The sequence below is a fragment of the Salvelinus fontinalis genome, chromosome 28, assembly GCF_029448725.1.
Source record: "Salvelinus fontinalis isolate EN_2023a chromosome 28, ASM2944872v1, whole genome shotgun sequence".
Taxonomy (NCBI): Eukaryota; Metazoa; Chordata; class Actinopteri; order Salmoniformes; family Salmonidae; genus Salvelinus; species Salvelinus fontinalis.
This window is the reverse complement of record NC_074692.1, coordinates 7,549,723-7,575,625: the sequence shown is the minus strand read 5'-3', so window position 1 is coordinate 7,575,625 and position 25,903 is coordinate 7,549,723. Positions and strand designations below refer to the sequence as shown.

At 42.3% G+C, this 25,903-nt stretch overlaps 2 protein-coding genes across 5 annotated transcripts; one reads left to right on the top strand and one right to left on the bottom strand.

Annotated features, from left to right (window-relative positions):
- Positions 1 to 949: 949 nt before the first annotated feature.
- LOC129826037 (riboflavin kinase-like) lies at positions 950 to 19,422 on the bottom strand. 2 transcript variants are annotated; one of them, XM_055886314.1, is made up of 4 exons: positions 18,895 to 19,422; positions 8,873 to 9,024; positions 5,325 to 5,427; positions 950 to 5,207 (listed from the first exon to the last, which is right to left on the bottom strand). In XM_055886314.1, the coding sequence occupies exons 1-4, from the start codon at positions 18,974 to 18,976 to the stop codon at positions 5,056 to 5,058; spliced, it is 489 nt and encodes a 162-aa protein (XP_055742289.1). In that variant the 5' UTR covers positions 18,977 to 19,422; the 3' UTR covers positions 950 to 5,055. The 2 variants fall into 2 exon arrangements, 1 of the variants encoding a protein (XP_055742289.1); XR_008754983.1 differs by lacking the exons at positions 950 to 5,207; positions 5,325 to 5,427; positions 18,895 to 19,422 and adding exons at positions 13,978 to 14,797; positions 15,504 to 18,888 and having other exon boundaries at positions 8,938 to 9,024.
- On the top strand, positions 9,338 to 13,464 carry LOC129826038 (uncharacterized). Of its 3 annotated transcripts, XR_008754984.1 has the most exons (3): positions 9,338 to 11,353; positions 11,693 to 12,358; positions 12,737 to 13,464. XR_008754984.1 is itself a non-coding variant. In XM_055886317.1 (2 exons), the coding sequence occupies exons 1-2, from the start codon at positions 11,143 to 11,145 to the stop codon at positions 12,415 to 12,417; spliced, it is 642 nt and encodes a 213-aa protein (XP_055742292.1). In that variant the 5' UTR covers positions 9,338 to 11,142; the 3' UTR covers positions 12,418 to 13,464. The 3 variants fall into 3 exon arrangements, 2 of the variants coding, with proteins under 2 accessions (XP_055742292.1, XP_055742291.1); XM_055886317.1 differs by having other exon boundaries at positions 9,338 to 11,204; positions 11,838 to 13,464; XM_055886316.1 differs by having other exon boundaries at positions 9,338 to 12,358.
- Positions 19,423 to 25,903: the final 6,481 nt, after the last annotated feature.

Here is a 25,903-nt window from a genome sequence, read left to right as displayed (position 1 = left end):
TAGTGGTACATGTATTACATAAAGATGGCAAGATGCAGTAGATGATATAGAGTACAGTATATACATATACATATGAGATGGGTAATGTAGGGTATGTAAACATTATATTAAGTGGCATTGTTTAAAGTGGCTAGTGGTACATTTTTACATAATTTCCATCAATTCCCATTTTTAAAGTGGCTGGAGTTGAGTCAGTATGTTGGCAGCGGCCGCTAAATGTTAGTGGTGGCTGTTTAACAGTCTGATGGCCTTGAGATAGAGACTGAAAAACAGCTTCTCGGTCCCTGCTTTGATGCACCTGTACTGACCTCGCCTTCTGGATGATAGCGGGGTGAACAGGCAGTGGCTTGGGTGGTTGTTGTCCTTGATGGCCCCCATGCTCCTGGTGTCAGCCCCGGGTTCCGCTGTCTTCCTGTTCCTCCTCACGTGCTCCAATGCAGCACCGGTTTACCCCAGACTAAGGCCAGTGGCTACAAGAAGCTGGGCACAATCCATTGAGATTTTTGTCAGTCATTAAATGTATATCTCTGAATTTACACATTATTCTGGGTATGGGGAATTTTGTGCACAACAGCATTAGTGAGCATTTCTCCTTTGCCAAGATGATCCATCCACCTGACAGGTGTGGCAAATCAACATTCTGATTAAACAGCAGGCCCTTTTGTGGGGAAAAAATCATTCTGATTGGCTCCCCATTGGGTGGGCCTATGCCCTCCATTGGCTACACATCTGCCCAGTCATGTGAAATCTCATAGATTATGGCCTAATTTATTTATTTAAATTGACTGATTCTTATGTTAACTCAGTCAAATCTTTAAAATTAGATTTTTATTCAGTATGCTTGCAACAACCTCATTTCCTATGACGCAGAAATGTTCTACTAGACAACCTTAAAATCTATAATAGCACTGAAACCGGAGTGAGGTTGCGGGAGAAAACTTGACAGATGCATCTTTGAACATGTTTAATAAGAATACAACGTCAGGCAGGATCATACAGCAGCAGGACAGAAGGATTATGAACGAGCCCAACACATACGACTGGTCCCTGAACACAGACCCATGGTTAACTGGGAAAAGACAAAACAGTTACACTTGCTGCTTTAAAAAAAAAATCCAAAGCTATGACATGATGCTTCAGTAACTACAGAATTCCATGATTTCTTAAAACAGTCAAATGTATGCAATCACAGCTGAAAGGACTAGAAAATAACATTGTATTGGAGGTTGGGTAAATTCTTGGAAAGCATATCAATTATTTACAAGGATGTTTCTTATCCAGCTAAAGCACATTTTGGGAACAGGCCATTCTGCCATCCTACACTTAGTTTCTTTATAAAGGCAGAATACAAGTGAAAGAATAGTGGGAGAAAAAGCAGATGACCCTGGTTAATGACATTGGTCTGATTCTACTAAGCAAGGTCTCGACTGAGCTAGATATTCCCCTTGTTTAATATGAGATAATGTTGGCTCAGGGTTGTGGTTTGGCGCCAAACTGGAGAGCAAGCCTACTAGTATTACTAACAGATGCCTCTGAGTACAGTTGCCTAAGCCAACACTAGTGCCTAGTACTTGATCAAATATAAGCCATGTTGTTTTGACAGTTTAATGAGCACTTCTAGCTGCAATGATTTATAGAACATCTGACAGACCGATAGAGTACAAACACAACCAGACACAGCTGTAGTCCTACCAAAACCTGAAATCACGGGGAAACATTTCAATAGGGGTATGACCAGATGAAGAGCCACATAAATCAAAAACATATTAATAAACCAGCTCCTGACCTGATGAACACAACCCTGGCCTTCAGTGTAATACCATTGAAAAACAGAACACTGAAGCTGGGGGAAACAGAGAAACATTAGAATGGCTCTTGTTGAGTCATGTTCTCTTACAGTATATTGTAGGTTTAACTAGTCAGTGGTGGCACCAACAAATGTTTCACGATCATTGTGTAGTGTTGTCTGTAATAATACAATATTTCTTGGGGGGTGCTAGGCTCTCAAAGGGGCTTCAGCACATTCTTACCCCTCCCAGGAGGCACCCATGACTACACTACTAAGGCAATAGATTGCATGATAAGTGTACCGGGGGGGGCCCAGGACCGAGTTTGGGAAACCCTGCGCAGGCTAATGACAGGGAGTCAGATAAGACAGACAATGAGCACACTGGGTTAATATTAACACAGATTCTGCTGTGTATAAGTTTGAGAAACCGTATGTATATGTTGGTCTATGTCCTTCTGTGGTACTAAAGTATAGTACTGCTAACCACTCAGGCATATAAGGTCTGGGGAACACAAAAATCCCTCTACAACTGGTGCCGAGTCCGTGTTCTAACTAAACAGTAACCATAAATTAACCAAGAGAAAACCTTTCCCTCTGGCCTTTTAAATGGTAGAGACCGATCCCCATCCCACATTGCATAGCTTTCAATACGTCATTGTTGAATACCATTTACTTATGCATATCAATTGCTTACCCCAGTACATTTTCTGGGTATGGGTGGAGGGGAATTTAAGGTATCCTGCAATAAAAAAAGGCCATGACGTATTTTTTAAAGGAACAAAGCTCAAAATCTGAAGAGGAACATGGGGGGTAGGGATAGGGAATATAGAATCGTATTCACAGATTTGGTCTACGTAAACATGAATATATTAATAACACCAGCCATATTGTTTCCTCTGCCAAAAATATGGCAGAGGAACAGTGTCTCTCAAATACATTAAAATCTCAAATCACATGAGCTCACAATTCATTTTGAACAACTTATTATAAAGTGTTATGTATATGCTCGACACTGTCCACTTTGTCCTGTGACGAACACATGCCCACCACATCCATCTGCAGAGAATCAGAGCCTTGGACTTAAGCCTTGTTCATACTGGCAGTTTGAAGTGACTCAAATCCATTTTGTTTTTTGCATATCCGATTTGAAAAGTTTTTTTCCCCTGCAGTCTGAACAGCCCAAAAGCACAGGGAATCAGATATTTGAAGCTACATTTCAAACCTTCATAGTTGGTTTGAAATCAGCTACAAATCTGATTACGGGCCATGCGACTTGTCTGAACAGTCAAATCTGATGTACTTTCCCTCTTTTTTCTTTCTTTTTTTAAACACTTATTTGGTAGGTCGTGTTGCTTGCCAACTACTCGGTTGGCGGTTTTGACAAGAACATGTAGCTAACTAGCTTAATGGTTTACGAACAAATTAGTAAATGTGCTGGAACACTAAAGAGCTACCTAGTTGACTGCTGGGGCTAGCCAAAAAGGACTTTGAGCTTTTAAAAGTGTTCATGCACTGATTTTGAACATTCAAAGCAACTGGGAAATGTTCATGGCAGGCATTGGTGTCACCTCAGCTTGCTACACAACTCCTGAGTGGTAGGAAGCATGAGCACCAACACCAATCAGCCTACCCCACTGCTCACGCACCTGTTGTCATAGTAACAACTTGCGGAGCCATGTCAGCAAATGACTGCGGTCTGAACACACAAATCTGATTTGGTCACTTGTAACTTGCTGTTTGGACAGTCCGTACTCCAAAACGGATTTGAAAACAAAAAACTGATTTGAGCACTAAGGCCTGCAGTGTGAACAAGGCTTCAGTCTTCTCGTATACCATCTCAGTGGAATGAGGGTCCAAACAAGGTTTAGTCAGTAAAAACAAAATTCTGGAAACAAAACAAAAAAATGTGGGAAGGTAGCTAAGTGGACCCATTAAAAAAAATTCAGACAGATCTTTAGCGTTAAATAAAATGGCCCTCATTGCTGGGGTGGGAGAATGCTGGATTTGACCAATGAGGAACTATACAAATTAAGAAAATCAGAAAACTGAAGCTGCATTCAAGCATGTCTTTAGCCAACCATGCAGTTTGTGTAGGTCAAATAAGAACATCAGTTTCTCCAATAAATAATGCAGATTAATTCAGTGCTGTGTATAATGCAACTATTCAGCCTAGATCAAATGCAAGATATTGAGGAACTTCTCTGCTTCAAGGCAGACATTTTGAATACACCCGAATATGAATAGGAGGAAAAACTAAGTGCAAAGCCATGAGACTGAACACCAATTCTAAATGATGCAAAATTACCATTAATTTCAAAAGGACATTTTTGTCACATACGCTGGATAGGTGCAGGGAACAGTGTTTACCAGGGACAGCCATATTAGTACAGGGACAGCCATATTAGTACAGCGTCCCTGGAGCAAGTGAGGGTTAAGTGCCTTGCTTAAGGGCACCAACAGATTGTTCGCCTCATCTGCTCAGTTATTTGAACCAGCAGCTTTCAGTTACTTGACCAACGCTCGAACCACTAGGGTGCCACCTTTAGGAGTGGGTTTGGTGGCACAGGGCTCCTCTCAACACACATTCAATTCCTGGAGTTGCACATTAGTTTACAATTGGCTCATTCATCCCCCTCTCCCCTGTAACTATTCCCCAGGTCGTTGCTGCAAATGAGAACGTGTTCTCAGTCAACTTACCTGGTAAAATAACGGTAAAATTAAAAAATTAAAAAAATTACCAGGATCATGTCATTAGGCACCAAACTTGTCCAATTCTGAAGTGTATTTGGTTATGTGCCCTAATGAACACGACCGTAGTCTAATGTAGCTTCAGGTCGGATACAATGACTGTAGATTTGTTGTGAGGATAGAATCTGGCTGAGGATTGAATATATATATATATATATATATATATATATATATATATATATATAATATGAGAGAGAGAGAAAGAAAGAAAGAGCGCGAGAGAAAGAGCATAACAGACAGGAGAGCCCATTAGTTGTCAACCACCCAGACATTCAAACTGCAATGGAAAACACCCAAAGCAGTGTTTGGAAAAATCACTTGACTCTTTTTGATGAAGTAATCGTGGCACTCCTTAACTTCAGTGGTTCATGTTTGCGCCACACTAAAATACAAGCAAGGTCTCTGCCGGCCAGGTCACTAGGCCTAGTGAAGAATTACATTTGGATGGATACTTGTGACACCGACTTCACCGAGTGATGATCAATGCGAGAGTGAACAACGTGTTGCATGATCAGATGTCAAAGGTCCTTCGTGATCTTGTTGGACGACGTCATGGACGAGCTGGCAGAGGCTCTGAAGAAGTTGTCCTTTTTGAGTTTGAGGTGTTCTGGGAGGTCCAGCTCTCTTTTGGCCTCCTCAATGTCATTGTTGATCGCTGCTATAAGGGCATCTGCAAACACAGAGAAGGGGTGAGAATGTGTGGCCTTAAGTCTGAGGATGGCTGTGTGTGTACAAGGATGGAGGAGCGTGTGTGTGTGTGTGTGTGTACACCAGTACTCACTCTTACCAAGTGAGTCATAGCTCCTCTCTGGACGGATGTATCCCACCAGGACTACACTGAGGATCTGTCCATAGAAATCTTCTTTAAACGTGTGGATCACATGAGTCTCCTGTAATACACGTCAATCAATAAAATGTCAACACTCAACCACAAGACACAAACATAGGTAACACCTTATCCTAACCAGGGTGAAGTCTGGTTGATAGTGGTCGAGGGTCTAAAATTAAATAACCCACATTTCAAATCAAAGTGTATTAGTCACATGCGCTAGACTACAATAGGTGAAATGCTTACTTACAAGCCCTTAAACCAACAATGTAGTTTAAAAAAATATAAAAACCAAATAAGAAATAGAAGTAGTAAGTAATTAAAGAGCAGCAGTAAAATAACAATAGAAAGACTATAGACAGGGGGGTACCGGTACAGAGTCAATGTGTGGGGACACCGGTTAGTTGAGGTAATATGTACATGTAGGTAGAGTTATTAAAGTGACTATGCATAGATCATAAACAGAGTAGCAGCAGTGTAAAAGAGGGGGGGCAATGCAAATAGTCTGGGTAGCCATTTGATCACATGTTCAGGAGTCTTACGGCTTGGGGATAGAAGCCGTTTAGAAGCCTCTTGGACCTAGACTTGGCGATCCGGTACCGCTTGCCGTGCAGTAGCAGAGAGAACAGTCTATGACTAGGGTGGCTGGAGTCTGACAATTTTTAGGGCCTTCCTCTGACATTGCCTTGTATAGAGGTCCTGCATGGCAGGAAGCTTGGCCCCAGTGATGTACTGGGCCGTACGCACTACCCTCTGTAGTGCCTTGCGGTCGGAGGCTGAGCAGTTGCCATACCAGGCAGTGATGCAACCCCTCAGGATGCTCTCGATGGTGCAGCTGTATTCAAATACTGTTAGTATAACATGATTTGTTAGACACGATACAACAAAATGCACATAGCAAAATGTATCATTTGAGGAATTCTATGGATAAGCAACACCAATAAATAGACATTCAATAGCAGTTAAACATAAATCAATCAGTATGGCACCAAGACAATCAAATTAAAAATGGCGTCATCCACCATACACATTCAATAACAATCAGTCGCAACCTTTAAAAAACAGGGTTTTGGGATTTGCCAGTTCTTGCTGTGAGAGGTTACCCCATTCTTCCACCAAGGCACCTGCAAGTTCCCGGACATTTCTGGGGGGGGAATGGCCCTAACCCTCACCCTCCAATCCAACAGGTCCCAGACGTGCTCAATGGGATTGAGATCCGGGCTCTTCGCTGGCCATGGCAGAACACTGACATTCCTGTCTTCCAGGAAATCAAGCACAGAACGAGCAGTATGGCTGGTGGCATTGTCATGCTGGAGGGTCATGTCAAGATGAGCCTGCAGGAAGGGTACCACATGAGGGAGGAGGTCTTCCCTGTAACGCACAGCGTTGAGATTGCCTGCAATGAGCTCAGTCCGATGATGCTGTGACACACCGCCCCAGACCATGACGGATCGTCTACCTCCAAATCGATCCCGCTCCAGAGTACAGGCCTCGGTGAAACGCTCATTCCTTTGACGATAAGTGAGAATCCGATCATCACCTCGACTCGTCAGTGAAGAGCCCATTTTGCCAGTCCTGTCTGGTCCAGCGACAGTGGGTTTGTGCCCATAGGCGATGTTGTTGCCGGTGATGTCTGGTGAGGACCTGCCTTACAACAGGCCTACAAGCCCCCAGTCCAGCCTCAGCCTATTGTGGACAGTCTGAGCACCGATGGAGGGATTGTGCATACCTGGTGTAACTCAGGCAGTTGTTGTTGCCATCCTGTACCTGTCCCACAGGTGTGATGTTCGGATGTACCGATCCTGTGCAGGTGTTGTTACACATGGTCTGCCACTGCGAGGACGATCAGCTGTCTGTCCTGTAGCGCCGTCTTAGGCGTCTCATAGTACGGACATTGCAATGTATTGCACTGGCCACATCTGCAGTCCTCATGCCTCCTTGCAGCATGCCTAAGGCACGTTCACGCAGATGAGCAGGGACCCTGGTCATCTTTCTTTTGGTGTTTTTCCAGAGTCAGTAGAAAGGACTCTTTAGTGTCCTAAGTTTTCATAACTGTGACGTTAAATTGCCTGCCGTCTGTCTGTAAGCGGTTAGTGTCTTGTTCATTAATTGTTCATTGTACAAGCATGGGAAACAGTGTTTAAACCCTTTATAATGAAGATCTGTGAAGTTTTGGAATTATCTTTGAAAGACAGGGTCCTGTTTCTTTTTTTGCTGAATTTACAAGTACAGGGTAATGATAAAGGTATCTCGGCAGAGCCTCCAAAGTAACACACCCTTTTCATAATCAGGGTAAAGTCTGGTTGATAGGGGTCTAAAAAGTGGTGGTCTTGGGTTGAAAATGAAATAACCCTAGGCGTGTACTCATTCCCAATTCAAATACCTTTAGAATAACCTAACCCATTATCAGACACTACAACAAAATGAACACAGCAATAGACATTAAACATAATCCAATCAGTATGGCACAAAGTCAATCAATAGACTTAGAGCTCACCCTAAACTCCTTCGACACGCGGTACTCACAATAGAAATTTCCCTGCCGCTTACTGAGTTGACTTGCTAGTATAAGGTTATCTTGCTTGGGTTAACTAGTTAGAAGCCAATATTCACTAGTAGCGTCACATCTTCATACAGGACCAAGAGGAAACTCTAGAATTGCTAGTGTCGCTACCTGGAGAAGGGGATGTGATGGTGTGGGGGTGCTTTGATGGTGACACCGATTTACTTGGAATTCAAGGCACAATTAACCTGCGTGGCTACCACAGCCATACGCCATCCCATCTGGTTTGCACTTAGTGGGACTATCATTTGTTTTTCAATAGGACAATGACCCAAAACACACCTCCGGGCTGTGTAAGGGCTTTTTGACCAAGGAGGAGAGCGGTAAAGTACTGCATCAGATGACCTTGCCTCCACAACCACCCAACCTCAACCCAAATGAGATGGTTAGGGATGAGTTGGACCGCAGAGTGAAGGAAAAACAGCCAACAAGTGCTCAGCATGTGGGAACTCCTTCAAGACTGTTGGAAAAGCTATCCTCGTGAAGCTGGCAGAGAGAATGCCAAGAGATTGCAAAGCTGTCATCAAGGCAAAGGGTGGCTACTTTGAAGAATCTAAAATATATTTGTATTTGTTTAAAACTTGTTTGCTTACTACATGATTCGAAATGTGTTATTTCATAGTTTATGTCTTCACTATTATTGTACAAATGTAGAAAATAGTAAAAGAAAAACCCTTGCATGAGTACCTGTGTCTAAACTTGACTGGTACTGTAAATAAATAAATTCTAAACTTAAGTTCACAAAAATACAATTTGTTCTGCAATTTTGAGAGTCCAATAAGGTGTGGAGACCAACATATTTCTTTTTTTAAATTCATTTTTCAAACTTATTTTAGAAGAAATAGGGAATTATTTACGAAGTGCAGGGGTGCCAATATATTTGCCGCAACTATATTGGCCTATATACTTTTATAACCTATATGGGTGGGCGAGCTGGACTTGCCATGGATTTCTTGGCGTTGTTGTAGTAAGGGTTACAGCCGATGCTCATCACCATCTTGTGGATGTCCCCGGTGTCCACGCACGCCCAGCCATAGTAGATTCCTGTGCTGATGTCGCCAGGCAGGAGCTCCACCACAGAGTCTGTGAAGTTGGCTGATCAGAAGAGACATTAAAATGACATTACGTTACAGGGCTTGACATACATTTTTTCAGCCACTTGTTCTTCAGATACGTATGACTTTTTTTTTTTTTTTGTCCAAAAGCTGTAAAAGCTTGCCCCCCCCCCCCCCCCCCCCCAAAAAAAACAAAGTCAGTAACACCATGAGCCAAAATGGTGACTTAAAATTTGTGAAGTACATAGGGGGATGTGAAATAATTTTCTGTACTATAGACGATGTTATTGCCCCCCTAGCGGCCATCCCAAAAAAGGTTAACAAACATTTATTTTTTTAAGGGTGCTATGCATTTTGCTCGCATGCTACCAGTGGGATGAGAAGAAGCATGACTGACAATATATATTTTGTGAAGCCAAATCTTTTCAATTAGCTTATTCTACGAGAGGGATGTATAGTAACCTAGGCCCATCTGTGTGTCTGTGCCGAAGCGCGCAGATGGTGCAAATGACACAGTCAACCAACCTCGCTGTGAGTCTTGTGATGGGTTAATTAGCATGGGCTGCAGAGCAACTCCTCCCGACTTATTGGGCCTAGGTTAACGTATGTGTTTGTAGGTAAGTTGCACATCGCTAGTGTAACCGATGTGAAATGGCTAGCAGCCTTTCAGTCGGTGATGTCACTTGTTCTGAAACCTTGAAATAGTGGTTCCCCTTGCTCTGCAAGGGCCACAGCTTTAGTGGAGCGATGGGTAACGATTCTTCGTGGGTGACTGTTGTTGATGTGTGTAGAGGGTCCCTGGTTCGCGCCCGTGTCGGGGCGAGGGGACGGACGCAAAGTTAAACTGTTACACTAGTATATTATGGAAATTGGCCTAGGTCTATCTAGCATGCATTAAATGACGTAATAGTCCAAGCCATAGTCATACCTTATATGACAAGACACAGGAGGGTCCGATATAAAAATAGAAAATTAGAGCTATTGGCCCAGATCATCCGACAAAAAAACATTTTCTGACCAGATATTTTGCGGTGCTTGGTGAGACTCTTAGCGCCGTCTACACTGTTCTCTTGCATTGAGGAAATATAACATTTATTGAAAGGGCCTATTCCTATTTTCTATCCTATTTACTCAATGTCCACCACTGCCCTGCCTGATCGGAGTAATTGTTTGATAGCGTTTTTTTGTTTTTACTTGACAACTGAAATCTAAATTCTGGTTGCCCGACAAATGTATTATTCTTTTACTTGCCCGGACAAGCCTTAATGTCGAGCCCTCCGTTAATCAATAGTATGAGTCTGCAGTGAGTGCCCATTTGATCACCAACCCACTCATTACACCACAATAAAACGACTAACAAAGTCGTGACATGCAAGTCAACCTGTACTTGAAAAGTATTTCCATAGCTTTGCTTGTTGGTCTGAAAAGGTTGACTTCACTGGCAGTAGTTTTGACTAAGTCGCCTTCTTGACTTAGTAGTCTCATTCCATCAAATGCATTTCTGCCGGACCTTGTAAAAGACGCTTATATTATATGTTGGATCCCTTGAACCTTCCTTGAATGACATTGAAAACGAAACAATTTATTCAGACCAGTGTTTAAGTACTCGAGTCTAGCACATGACTTGTGGGTCGCCTTCTCGACCACTGGTTGCCAGAACTTGCTTGGACTGGATAGTCTATGATAAGCAGACTATTAGCAGCACTAGATGCATAGTGCAGCGAGGGGTCTGGTCTGTTCAGCAGTGGTAAGGACACGCCACACAGCCTACATCAATGAGTATGGGCAGACAGGCAGAGCTTCTCTGGCTCCGATCATACTAATCGCGCAGGCAACTTCTGCTTGCCTGTAACTAATCAGTCACCCGCCTTCTCGTTAGCTACCCTTAAGCCTGGTTCAGAAACAAGCGGTTTCACAAAATTTAAAATGATAGCATGGATTTTAATAGTAAAACAACTGTCTCACTATGTTTGTCTCTCTCCTCGAGTATAGAAAAGTAGGCCATCGTTGAATTTGTCAGTGACAGTGTTCAGCCAGGAGTTGATTGGCAGTAGGAAGAACATCTTACGCTTCGAACACACCGACTACGTCATTGCATCAATGCAGCGTAACATTTTTCGCAGCTAGGCAACTATACTGATGCAGGTACCTTTTGCAGATGGTTACATGCGGTAACACCAGAGAATCCAGATGCTCTTGTTGGTCTCTTACGAGACTAAGGTGAATATATTTCTGAAACCAACATGGAGAGAATCCTTTTCGCAGTATCCTCAAAACCTGTCTTTTTGACACAACTGCTGACAGCTACAGGGACATAAACACAAAAAATGCTGCTTGGAGACAAGTGTCCACGATAGTAGGATTGCCAGGTCAGTTTAGTAGTGAGCTTGTGCTAGATGTGGCTATTTAGCGTTAGCTAGCCTAGCCAATGAGGTGTGTGTGTGAAAGAAAGTCAAATAAATTATGCTAGTTACTACGCCTGATAACTTTACCAACTAATCATGTTTGAAAGAGTGTGAGTGTGTATGCTAGATAAATAGTAATAGAAATGGTAGATACTACTGTACCCTTGATAATTTGGTCAGATAACCGTGTGTGTGTGTGTGTGTGTGTGTGTGTGTACAGTAGGTGACATGTCCATGATAGCTATCAAATAACTATAGTTATGCTAGGTAATGGTTTGGCTTATCATGTTCATGTCTATGTAGGAGTACGTGCAGAGGATTCAGGGACAGGTATCAGAGAGAGAGAAGGGCAGAAAGAGAAGAAGAGGTCTGGGTCAGCAGCTTCAGGCCAGCAGCCTTGGTGCTTCTGCCACATTCATTCTTTTCTGGATCCCTTTATTGTGCCTAGGACAACGAGTGGCAATTTGACAGCCAGACCCTCTACTACGTCATCCACAAGTGTTGTCGCCACCGGTGCATCAAGACCCTCAACGTCACCTACAAGTGCGACCATCGCCTCCATCGGTGCAACGAGACCCTCTACAACATCATCCACGAGTATGAACACCACCGGTGCAGCCATGGAAGATGAAATGGAGGAAGCACCTCTGGATCTAGGACCACCTGAGATTATTATGAACCTCATGGAAGTGACCACTGAGGACCTCGTTGAACAGGATGTGGCCGTGGAGAGAAACAGTCACACCAGGCGTCATCGGAGGTACCAGCCCCCAGATCCACTCAACTCATTTCAGCAGAGGCTCCTCCAAGCCGTCGAGAGGGATGCAGCCCAACCTGATGCTCACAAGGAGGATGAAGAGACCCTCTTTGCCATGAGCCTGGTGCCAACCCTGAAGAGGCTGCCTCAGCAAAGAAAAGCAGCAGTCAAGGTTAAAATGTATCAGCTGCTTTTCGAAACCGAGTTCAAGGGTACGTTTGTTTTTCTCCACATCACAGGTAGTGTCATAAGTGTTGCGACAGTGAAATAAGTAGGTCATTTTTACAGTATAGTCATGTAGGTTAATTGGTATTTCAGATCAAAGTATTAATAGGAGGCAAATGTATAGCTGTTGTTTCTGGGTTAGAAAATATCCTAAAACAACAGTTTGCTGTCTAAATATTTGCCTGTCATATTCATCTTTTGATCTGAAATACAAATTCCATGAGTAAACAGCAAGTATTACCACCATTACCACACTGTTCCTATATTTATGCTACTAACTACACAAGCAGTATTTAGTTAACATCTCACCTTTTATGGTGTCATATTATGTTAAGCTTGTGTGTTGTTTTTCTCTTTCCTTCCAGAGATGGAGTCCATTTAGCCGACCAGATCACAGGAAGAGGACAGGAAGAGGAGTTGTCTGGGTGTTTTGACCTCCCTCATTGTACCTTTCTTTTCACACACACGTCAGTTCCGTTTAAATTCATAAAGTAATTTGTTTATAAAGTCTTAGGATAGCATTCATTATTAGTGCTACATAGATTTCTGAATTGACAGAATTGAAACTCATACACCGGAGAATCCACAGATGCTCTTGTTGGTTTCTTACGAGACTAAGGTGAATATATTTCTTTCATTTAAAACCACTTGAAAACCAGGGTGTTGAAACTGTTTGTGAAGTTGGTCCATGACATCCAGGGGCCAGTTGTTTGTTTAGCTGTGTTATGGCTACACATTATTTCATTTTTTACAGAGAGAGACACATACACCTCTTCTCTACTTCTCTGTCCCTCAGATCTCCAGTACCCTGCCCTCTCTTTATGGGCATGTCTGAAGTTCCCCTACTATGTCTAAGCTTTATGAGTAGTCCCTGTATCGGTCTGCAGTTGTGCCAAAAATACATGCTCTTGTTCTTACAGATTACAGGCTACACATTCATTATTATATTATTTTTTTTCTCCCACACACACACACCTTTCAATAGTTCTATATATTTTTTTTTTTATGTATATTTTTTATAAACACACATACCTGTCACGTTCTTTCCTGTACTTGAATACTTATTAATAAACAACTGCCTATGAAAACATAATTTATCATCTCATTTAGACTTAATCTGCTTATTTCCTCCCTACACTTTTGCAGATCTAAGACGAGATGAAAGTAAAAACACATTCTCTTCCTAATTAGTTTTTTCCCACCTGTATTTTGTCAGGCCAGTGAACATGGTGGTAAACTGTACTATTTGTATGGAACCTAGGTTACCCTTTGTTATCATACTAACTAAATGTATGTCTTATAACCTTAATTAGTACTCACGCTCACCTGATATACCATGCCAGGTGTGTATAATACTGACGTTAATGGGAGAGGGAAGGGTTAAGGTGTGGTATTTACTCCCGAATTTCACTTAAATATAACTTCCAAATGAAGAGAGACAATGATACATAAAGTAATCTGGGGGAAAAATTCAACTTTATGGACAACAGTGGATGGTTCTTAAAATAACCTTTGTGTTAGGGGGCTCTTAAAAGAGCAGTTACACTCCACACTGCCATGGGACTTCACCTGCTGGTGAGAAGTAGGTGGTCAGCTTCTGCCTCACCTGGAGTGCCTGTCTGGGGGCGTTGTTGGCACCTGCCCTGGTGACATCAGGTAGGTAACCATTTGGCGTGCCCATCTCCATCCGGAGCGGCTCCTGGAATGACCTCCGCAGGTAGTTGTGGAGAACACATGTGGCCTTCACGCAGGCATCAACATTTGCGGGGCTGAAACCAAGCACTCTCCAATACATTCTCCACCGGGCTGCCAGAATCCCAAAGACGCATTCAACAACTAACCTTACCCTGGACAATCATTTGTTAAAGATCCTTACAGGCTTTGGCAATGGCAGCTGGCGTCCAGCGTAGGGCCTCATGAGGTTGGGTCTTAAAGGGAAGGCCTTGTCGCCGACGTGGGGAACAGGTCCCAGGTCTTCAGCTCCAGGGAGTGATGCAGGTGGTGGAATCTCCAGGGTGCCATCCTGAAGTGCCTGGCCGAAGGCAGAGTCCCGGAGGATCCCGCCATCACTTCCCTTGCCGTAAGGACCAACATCGACAACACGGAAACAGATGGCATCTACTACAGCCAAGAGTACAACTGAATATGTACCCATGTAGTTGTAGAATTGCGAACCTGAGCACGGTGGAGCCTGGATTACTACACGTTTCCCGTCAATGGAGCCAAGACAGTTGGGGAAATTCCACCTCTCCAGGAACTCGGCAGCGATGGCCCTCCAGTCTTCCTCCTTGGGGACAGGCATGTATTCACCAACCAGACAATCCCAAATGGCTTGTGCCACAGAGGAGACAATGCCTGCCACCGTGGACCGTCCAACTCGGAAGCTGAAGCCAATGGTCCTGTAGGAATCCCCTGTCGCCAAGAATCTGAAATATAATTCTAAATAATTATCAATATTGTGTGTGTAACTTGAATTCCACCCACATAGCTACCTCATTACAGTTTATTATGCTCTACTAATTATATTGTAATACTCAACCATCATTAACAATGCTTTGAAACAGTACAATGAAACAGTCTATGACTATATCAATAAACTGTAGCCCAGGCCAACTCTACTCTTAGAAGGAATGGTACTATCTAGCTAAAGGGCTCTCTAGTTAATAGTCCCCATTTGATACCAGATGTACTTTTACAGAATGTTCATTAGGACTATAACTTTTCCCAAAGTGTGTTTATAATCCTTTTTTAATTATGCAATGTTACCAAATGAAAAGAAAGTTGAGGTGCCTTCTGCCCTGATGAAGGTAGGCTAGTCTTCTCCAGGACCCATTGTTATTCAAGACAGTTACAGTCATTCATTACATTCTTATGGGACTCACACTCTTAGAGAAAAAGGTTCCAAAAGTGTCCTTCTGCTTTCCCCATAGGATAACCATTTTTGGTTCCAGGTATAACCCTTTGGGGAAAATGTTACACATGGAACCCAATACGGTTCTACCTGGAACCAAAAAGGGATCTCTTATGGGGACAACCGGAGAACCCTTTTAAGTAGCTAGGTTGCACATAAAAACAATGTATCAATCAATTATGGTATCAAAGGCTTTAAAAATGTACTTGAACGTAGCTTACCGGAGACAAATCGCCAGGCGTTCTACTGGGCTGATGGATTCCCGGTAGTTGGTATCCATCCGGGCGATCCTGGCTCCAACCATCTGGAGCAGGTGATCGAACTGGCTTCGGTCCAGACGAAAGTAACTTCGGAATTCCTCTACAAACATTTGAAGCTCTTGAATGAGACGGTGGAACTCCCCTGCCTGCTTTCGGGACATTAACCATCTCTGGAACCACACAGACCTGCGCTTTCGGCGGGGCTGGTCCCGGCCCAACAGCGCGATCAAGACCACCTTCCTCAACGTTGGTCTCATTGTTGAAAGAGCCTACTCTGCTATCTTGACTATTTATTATTGCATTTCGCGCCAAAACTGCATTTGAGGGAAATATATTATAGGCTCTCACAATTAATTTGTGGATGTCATCAAATAATTAATATACTTGGCAAATAAATGAATACTTTTTTTTAAAAGAATTCTCCAGTCAAACTGTTTTTATTATGTAATCCCACATTTTTTTTACTGGATGTGTGCAACAAATTCAACATTCACATTTTGCTACTTTCTGTCAAGTCTACGCATACAATTTGACGTATACGTTCGACAACAGAACGCACTGCAACACAATGCTGCAAGGCAAGCGCAGCGTTCCATTGGAAATGAATGTACTTCTGGTGTATCGAAACGCAATGACCCAGTCGGTGTGTTCGAAGCAATAGCTTCAAGTGGTTTTGCATCCTATGTCATACAGGTGCTAAAAATATACTATTGTGTCCATGAGAACCAGGGCTATCCCTCAATAGAAGCCATTGCAATCTATGGTCTCCACAGAACATCTCATTCCAAACTCATGGGTATTAATATGGAGTTGGTCCCCCCTTTGCTGCTATAAGAGCTTCCACTCTTCTGGGAAGGCTTTCCACTAGATGATGGAACATTGCTGCAGACTTGTTTCCATTCCACCACAAGAGCGTTAGTGAGGTCAGGCACCGATGGCCTGGCTCGCAGTCGGCGTTCCAATTCATCTCAAAGGTGTCCGATGGGGTTGACGTCAGGGCTCTGTGTAGGCCAGTCAAGTTCATCCACACCGATTGACAAACCATTTATATATGGACCTCACTTTGTTTTGTCATGCATTGTCATGATGAAACAGGAAAGGGCCTTCCCCAAACTGTTACCACAAAGTTGGAAGCACAGAATCGTACAGAATTTCCTTTTATGCTGTAGCGTTAAGATTTCCCTTCACTGGAACTAATGGGCCTAGCCAGAACAATGAAAAAAAAAAACAATTATTCCTCCACCAAACTTTACAGTTAGCACTATGCATTGGGGCAGGTACTGTTCTCCTAGAATCCGCCAAAACCAGATTCGTCCATCGGACTGCCAGATGGTGAAGCGTGATTCATCACTCCAGAGAATGCGTTGCCACTGCTTCAGAGTCTAACGGCGGTGAGCTTTACACCACTACAGCCGACGCTTGTCTTCAGAAACAGGTCTCGGCCATGGAAAACCATTTCATGATGCTCCCGACAAACAGTTCTTGTGCTGACGTTGCTTCCAAAAGCAGTTTGGAACTCGGTAGTGAGTGTTGTAACCGAGGACAGGCAATTTTTACACGCTACCCGCTTCAGCGGTCCCGTTCTGTGAGCTTGTGTGGCTTATCACTTTGCAGCTGAGCCGTTGATGCCCCTAGACATTTCCACTTCACAATAACAGCACTTACTGTTGACTGAGGCAGCTCTAGCAGGGCAGAAATTTGACTGACTTGTTGTAAAGATGGCATCCTATGACGGTGCCAGGTTGAAAGTCACTTAGCTCTTCAGTACGGCCATTCTACTGCCAATGTCTGTCTATGGAGATTGCGCGGCTGTGTGCAAGATTTTATGCACCTGTTGAAATAGCAGAATCCCCTAATTTGTAGTGTACCTTTAACATGTCAAATGTTTCAGGCAAGTCCACTAGCTAGCTAGTAAAATAGTTCAACTTGGCTAGGTAAGATAACTTATCTAGTTCGTTCATTAAGTGATAATGCCCCAGAAGCCAGTGTTTGGAGGATATATTGGCACGTTTGCCATGGCTTCTCGGGAATTATCCCTTTTATAATACGGGTTAACAACATGTTCAAATATGGTTGACATATTTTCATCAAAAGCTATATTTTATTCATATAATTTCATCCTTCCACAATATATAGTCCGGACACAAATCTAGGGTTGCTACCCAAGGCGACTGGTTGTTCGTTCTGTCGGTTTGGTTGACAGAGATGCGACCCAGTCATTCAGTCTTTGTTTTTCCATTGCCATACTGTCTGGCAACGTTCTTAACCCTTGCTTGCTAGCTATACACTACAGTAGTAGCTGTATTTGTTTAAACTGTTTTCTAGTGACATTTAACAATGGAGGCATGATTTCGCCAGGCATAGAAAAAGTGCTCTCTCGTTAGGACACTGTTCAGAGGAGCTAGCTAACAACACGGCTAACACAAGCGTCAAACTGAAGCTGGAAAGACTGCAAACCAGCTACACTTAGTTTAACATTTTGTGTATATATATATATCCATAAAAATGAACTGATTCGTGATGTCGACTGACTGAGAAACGCAGCCGGACTCGCTCGTCCCGACCCCTACATGTTCCTTACTATGGGACAGTTGGAGACCGAATTTGAATATTGAAACAATGTTGCAAATGTCGGAGAGAGACAGTAAAGTTTATACAAATCGAAGCCGTTGAAAACTAAATGCTAGTCTAAAAGAAATGTGAGAATGTCTAGATGCTTTCTATAGTGGAGACAAAGTTTTTACTTCCCTGCCTGGGTCGATAATCACAACCGGCCGTGATTGGGAGTCCCATAGGGCGGCGCACAATTGGCCCAGCGTCGTCTGGGTTTGGCTGGTGTAGGCATCCTTGTTAATAAGTAACTTAGTTCTTTACACACTTGCCTAGTTAAATAAAAGGTTAAATTAAATAAAAATAAAAAGGACAGTGGATTGCGCAGTCAGATGAACAGAGTAAATAAGCATTTTAACGTCATAGATTTAGCCAGTGGTCATTTGTGGAATAGACACCGGCTGGAACGCGCTTTTAACCAATCAGCATTCAGGATTAGACCCACCCGTTGTATACCTGTAGTTAGTTAACTGTTTCGCGCATGGATTTGTCTTACTGTTTGCCCTTTTAAAATTATTTTCAGTCATAGCAAAGAGCCAGCTAAAATACTAAATTAACTAGCAAGCTTAAGTGCTAGCGCGATACAAGGCCTATATAATCTCTAACTAGCTGCCAACAGCAGTAACGTTAGCTATCTAAGCAGTGAAGTCAAATCATAATTATCAAATCACATGCCGGTGAAGCATAACGTTAACACAATCAAACATATTTAGATGATACCGTTAGCTACGTTTAACATTACCTGTGAGAATCCCTAGTTCTTTGCTTCCTCGCCCGAATCCTCGAACGACTTCCCCCCGGCAGAAATACGGAAGATTCTTCATGTCTGCTCTTTTCCAACTGGAGACGACTTTCAACAAACGTTAGCTAAATTGTTAGCGAGTTGTGTAGTTAGCTACCTAGTCAAGCCTACAGTCTCTAAAAAGCGTGCTGTAACGTTAGCTAACTCGATACACACTGGTGAGGATGACCTCGAAACGAAAGACAACTAGCTAACTAACCACTGACAACCGTAGGAAGAGATTCTTCCCACGCAATTCCAACAAGGACCACAGTTCGTATTTTAATGCTTATTGAACGGCGAAAATTACAGAACAATTCATTTAGCTAAACTAGCTAGGTAACGTTAGTTCGAGATGCTTTGGTCAAGTACCTAGCTAATTTGGGCTATTTCAATTTGTAATTGAGATCGACGCTGCTCGGTGTTTTTCTAATTTAGCCTACGTGAATGAAGTCGACGATGCTCAGTGGTTTGCTGCAATCTGGTCTCAGAGCATATCGTATTATTTTGTACGTACTTCTTGTTGGTCGGGTTTATCATCAGTGGGCGTCCAACGTTTTGGTGCATTACCGCCACCTACTGTAATGGAGTGTGGGTCAGAGACAGGGAGAAACTAAACCTACCTGCCAGCCCTGTTGCCATAGTGTTAATATCTACTCAATATATTCGTTAAAATCATTTTTTGTAGCCCCTTCTCCCTTATACTAGATCTCAGCCTCTCTTGTACTATAAGGGATTTGCTTCAATTCAAATCTGCTATCAGGACAAAATGTGATTCAGAGTCACCGAATATACTTTAAGTATTTTTATTAAACTCAAGCGATAAATGGTAAATCCAATTTTCATATATACGGGTTCACTGTAACACCTCGCAGGGTAGAACAGGGAACTGGCAGTCTGTTGGCCTATCACAGTAGAGGCTGAGCGTGGTTTAAACTTTGCTCAGCCTATCGCCGGCGCTCAGACTGGTCCCAGCCTCTTGGCGCTTCTTGGTGTCCGGCGCTGTTGCTGTGTAGATTACGCTCCCACACACTGGAGACTGAGGTCAGACAGATCTGTAACATTGTTTGAGCCACTTGCACCTGCATAGAAAGCACACTGCTCTCGCTCAAGGCTAACCGCAGCTTCTCCGCACACTATCTGGGGCACAATGTTACTTTCAGCACACACAGACACCCAGGCGCCCAGGCTAACAGTTGCTAATATTATATCACATGTGATATAGCATTGGGTTATAGGGCAATAAACACAAATCCTAACAGTACGCTGTGATACTACCCACACTGTAGCAATGCTCCTCGGTCTCTGTTTCCTGGCAATAATCACACTTTCCTATCACATTTAAAGTCTTATTCAAGCGGCTTTGTCCCACCCGTAATCTTGTAAAATAGCCTACTCTCTTCTATCCCTTCCTGCCACCCTCCCCTCCCCTCTGTATTTAAATAAATGCCTGCCCTTAGTATCGCAATTCTACTGTATGTAAATCCGAGACACTCCATTTATGTTATGTTTCATATGGTATGTATTAATGTCCACCACTAATTTCGTTTATGTTACAATTCTTAATATACATTACAAATTTGCAAAACATACAATATGCTACTAATTTGCAAAAATATACAATATGTTTTACGAATTTGCGAAACGTATAGTATGTTACAAATTATAGCTAGGTCACTAACATTAGTTAGTTGGCTAACGTTAGCTATGGGTTAAGGTTAGAGTTAAGTAACCATCTGTCTATGTAATCATACCAAACATAACATATCAAACTAATGTCGAGGTCCGGAATTACGTTTACTATGCTACGTCTAGTCTATGAGACCAGGCTATTTATTTAGGCTAGCTTCTAGCCATAGCCCTTGCACTGGAGAGCTGTGTGTTACCACAGCCAAAGTTAGCGTTTTGGTCTTACTTTAAGGTTAGGGTTGTACATAAGGTTAGCAGTGTGGTTAGGTTTAAAATCACAATTTAAGAAGATCAATTGTAGATATAGGCGGGATTTACGACTTTGTGGCTGTGGTAACTAGTGATGACCTGTGCTTAGCAGCTAACTGACCTCTTACCCACCCCACGGCTCTCATCCAATGACTGCTCTCATCCATCATGTAGCCTCCGCCTCTACCTCTATGCAGCTCCACAAGTGCTTGGTCTCAAAGGTCGACAATGTTATTGAGACATAGTATGACGAAGGCGTATAATACATCAGAATTTAAATTTAAATTATTTGATTTATCCTACTTGTAGATGACTCTGTAACCTTCAGGTTACTAAAAAAGACATTCAGGACAGTAGGATTACCAATCTCACGTCCATTTTCTATATCAATTATTCACTGAGTAATAAACTACAAGGTCCTACACAAATATGCCACTAGATGACGCTGTAAAATGAATGAATGCGCCTAATCCTCTATGAATGAAATTGCATAGACCAGGGGTAGGCAACCCTGTTCCTGGAGAGCTGCAGGGTATGCCGGATTTTGCTTCAACCGACCTGGAAGACCAGGTGTGTTGAATTTAGTCAATCACTGAGCTGATCCATTAGCTCAGGTGGTCAGTTCAATGATTGACTAAACTCAACACACCTGGTCTTGGTCCGTTAAAGCAAAATCCTGCATACCCTGTGGCTCTCCAGGAACAGGGTTTCCTATCCCTGGCGTAGGCCTATTTCTATTTACATAGAGCATCTATACACTGAGTGTACCAAACATTATCAACACCTGCTCTTTCCATGACAGACTGACCAGGATCTTGTTTCAGAAAGTGTGTTGAGTGAAAACGCAAGTCAGTTGACTCAGAGTTGAAGGAAACTGTGTTTTCGGTTTCACAAAACCAGTTCAGCTTAACTCTGAGTCAGTTACTATGGCAACATACTCCATGAAGTTAACCTGCTCCCTGGCAGGTTTTCAACTAACCCCGAGTTTCTCCTCTTTAGCTGAAGCCTGAGGGAGGTGTCAGACATGGCATGTCCTTTTCTTGAAGAGCCACTTGACATAGAAGCACAAATACTCCGCAGAAATCTCCTTCAGGACAGGATCAGACCCCGCTTGGATGTTTTATCATTGCCTGATTATCTGTTTGAGCGTTTGTTTTTCTGCACAATCGATCATTCATCTGAACAATATTCTCAGCCCTCATATCGTTCACATGACACATCGTGGACAGGCTCCCAGTTCAGAACAAATTCTTTGTGTTGCACTTAGTTTTTTTGCCAACAGGAGTTTATTTAACATCGGTGACGCTGAGCATATTTCCAAGGCAACTGTCTGTCGGGCTGTCAGAAATGTGACTCTTGCACTGAAATATTCACTGTACACTTTTGTGGTGTCCCCAAGTCACAGACCCACAAGACTCAAAGAAGAATTCCACATATTTGCAGTTATCAGTCAAAGCAACAATTAAGTTAGTATGAAGCGTTGAGACTGGAAGTACTAATCAGTTAATTTGATATATTTTTGTGTTTCCAGGTGTGATCGGCAGCATAGAGGGCACTCCTATTCCACTCACAGCTCCTTCAGAAAATGAAGATGTTAATAGGAAGTCTTTCCACAGCATTATTGGGCAGGTAGAACTAAATAGTAGCCATTAGCATTCCAAATGAAAGAAACATAGCTACTGCAGCTAATTCCAGTTCTGCACTGTGCAGATCATATGTGATGCAGCCCACATCAGCAATGTGGAGGCAAAGTGGCCTGGCTCTGTGCATGACTCGCACATTTTTCGTGAGTGTACACCGAGCGCGTGGTGAGTTTATATGTTATTTTAATCAATATTTAGTTTCCTCCTTTTGCAACTGAAACTGTATCCTTGTATTATCATAGGAGAGTTCGATGGTTACCTGCTCGGTGACAGGTTACCCCTGCCAGCACTATTTGATGACCCCTTACCCTGATCCTGAGCCCGGCCCGCAGCAACGTTATAACTTGGCTCACTGCAGGACACGAGCCAGGGTAGAGATGACCATTGGGATGCTCAAGGCCTGGTTCCAGTGCCTTCATAGGCTCAGGGTCAACACAGAACGGGCATGTGACATTGTGGCATGTGTGATTCTCCACAGCATTGCCACAATTGGAGCAGAACAATGTCCTACTCAACCAGTGAATGATCCTGATCACCCTGCTGATGCACAAGATGGAAGAGACATAATATGCTACCATTTCTGATTGACCCGTCACCTCCCCAGTGTTAAAGACAATATGCCTTTCTTTTTATGAAGTATTCTTTATTTCCTGTATTTCCAATGCAGTAGTTAATATTTGTTTATGTTGTTCAAACAAGTAAAATCATCCACCTGTGTGCACCTCACCCACCTTGAACTGATGTTCCAGCAGTTGTATTTCTATTTTCATCTTTACCATCTGCAGCCTCGTGGTCAATTTCTAAATTACATTTTTCAATTTGTTTCTCTAAGTACACCTTGTACAGCTTTTTCACAGTGAGCTATAGGAACACAAATTACATTGAATTTCACAGTTCCAGGTCTACTTTGTATCATTGTAAGTCATGGGCCAATGCTGAACAACATCTTGTTGTGCTGTGGAGGTGGATGGACCCTCTTCCTCTGTTAGAGAAAAAGGTGCAAGTTTTATTATGGTACAACACTATCAGCAACTGTTAGATGTTATTTAAGGTGTAAACCTCAATAGGCCTCTCTGTATCTTCCCTCTCTGTAGCAGCTGACAAGCTGTCTTCATCATCCTCCTATAATGAAAAATAACAATTTTGTTGTTCTATTCTAACCCATTATGAAAAATCTGTGGCCTATTAAGAGTACTTAGAACTGCATGGAGGTCTGTTATGGCAGAAGGCTCCACCAGACAGATTACACCATCAGTAACTGACGAAGATTAGACAGTTAAATTATAACTTTACCCAGAAAAGTGCCCCATCTAATTTGAATTTTGTTTTTACAACAGTGTGCAGGCCACGTCACAATTTTTCAAATATATGACTGTCACCTTAAAATAGATTGTGATGTCTGAAGGACAACTAAGTATCTGAAAAAGTAACAGCAGTCAATTATAAAGAATTGTACTACTACAAGAAAATCAGTGGGGGGGGGGGGGGGGGGGGGGGGGGTTGGGTCAGATGAGCTTCCCCCAGAGATGCCTTCAGCAATAGGTCGCCCACTGTTTTGACTGGGGGCCATCTCTCCAGCCTCTGAGTGGTGGTGGACCCCCACCTGTTTTTCAGCCCTCAGCCTTTTTTCTATTGGCTATAATGGATGTCAAATTTGAACATGTCCAGTAAACACAAATGTGGATACTTGGATGTATAAAGGCATTTATGTGTTACTTTAAAATAGACAATATGAAATACTGGCAGTGTTGGGATGGCTGAAAGTCATTTTTCTTTGCTTAGAAAATTTCACTAACTATTTAAATATATCACGTTGAATGTAGCCACTGAATGCTGTTTAATTAGGTAGGGTAGGCTAAACATCACAATTGCTTGTAATTAAATTATACCTTCTGTTTGAAGAAAAAAATTATATTTCATCTTCAGTTGCTGCCAAGTACATTTTGTGCCTGTTGGGTTGCACCTACACACACACACACACGTGTATAACACTCGAGAAAACTTATTTTCAGTTAACCTGTCTGGCTCTGGCGTTCCGCCAGCGGAACTCCTCCCACATTCCACTGAAAAGGCAGAGCGCGAAATTCAAAAGATATTTTTTAGAAATATTTAACTTTCACACATTAACAAGTCCAATACAGCAAATGAAAGATACACATCTTGTGAATCCAGTCAACATGTCCGATTTTTAAAATGTTTTACAGCGAAAACACCACATATATTTATGTTAGCTCACCACCAAATACAAAAAAGGACAGACATTTTTCACAGCACAGGTAGCATGCACAAAGCCAACCTAACTAACCAAGAACCAACCAAACTAACCAACAAACAACTTCATCAGATGACAGTCTTATAACATGTTGTTCAATAAATCTATGTTTTGTTCGAAAAATGTGCATATTTCAGGTATAAATCATAGTTTACATTGCAGCTACAATCAGAAATTGCACCGAAAGCAGCCAGAATAATTACAGACACCAACTTCAAATAACTAAATACTCATCATAAAACATTTCTGAAAAATCGATGGTGTACAGCAAATTAAAGACAAACATCTTGTGAATCCAGCCAATATTTCAGATTTTTTAAGTGTTTTACAGCGAAAACACAATATAGCATTATATTAGCTTACTACAATAGCCTACCACACTACCGCATTCATTCATCAAGGCACGTTAGCGATAGCAATAGGCACGTTAGCGATAGCGAATAAACCAGCAAGATATATAATTTTTGACTAACCTTGATAAGCTTCATCAGATGACAGTCCTATAACATCAGGTTATACATACACTTATGTTTTGTTCGAAAATGTGCATATTTAGAGCTGAAATCAGTGGTTATACATTGTGCTAACGTAGCATCTTTTTCCCACAACGTCCGGATATTTTTCTGACACACATATTCTGACTAAATAACTATTCATAAACATAACTAAAAAATAAATGTTGTATAGGAAATGATAGATACACTAGTTCTTAATGCAACCGCCGTGTTAGAATTCTAAAAATAACTTCATTACGACATCCAGCTCAGGTATAGTGAGAGAGTACCCAAAAGCTGGGCGCAAACGACTAGCACAACATGTTCGACAGATATATGAAATAGCATCATAAAATGGGTCCTACTTTTGCTGATCTTTCATCAGAATGTTGTACAAGGGGTCCTTTGTCGGGAACAGTCGTTGTTTGGATTTAGAACGGCCTTTTTCCCTCTCGATTTAGCAAGCACACTTGCCAAGTGGCGCGAATCTCTCCATCGTCAACAAACTCAGAGAACGGAATATGGCAAAACTCCCGAAAAAAATTCAATAATCTGATTAAACTATATTGAAAAAACATACTTTACGATTATATTGTCACATGTATCAAATAAAATCAAATCCG

Coding starts and splice junctions, on each gene's coding strand:
- LOC129826038 (XM_055886316.1), top strand. CDS start 11,650: ATGCTAGGTAATGGTTTGGCTTATCATGTTCATGTCTATGTAGGAGTA.
- LOC129826037 (XM_055886314.1), bottom strand. CDS start 18,976: ATGAAGAATCTTCCGTATTTCTGCCGGGGGGAAGTCGTTCGAGGATTC. Junction 5,428..8,872: donor ACAACGCCAAGAAATCCATG/GCAAGTCCAGCT, acceptor CGTGTATTACAG/GAGACTCATGTGATCCACAC. Junction 5,208..5,324: donor GAGGAGCTATGACTCACTTG/GTAAGAGTGAGT, acceptor CTGTGTTTGCAG/ATGCCCTTATAGCAGCGATC.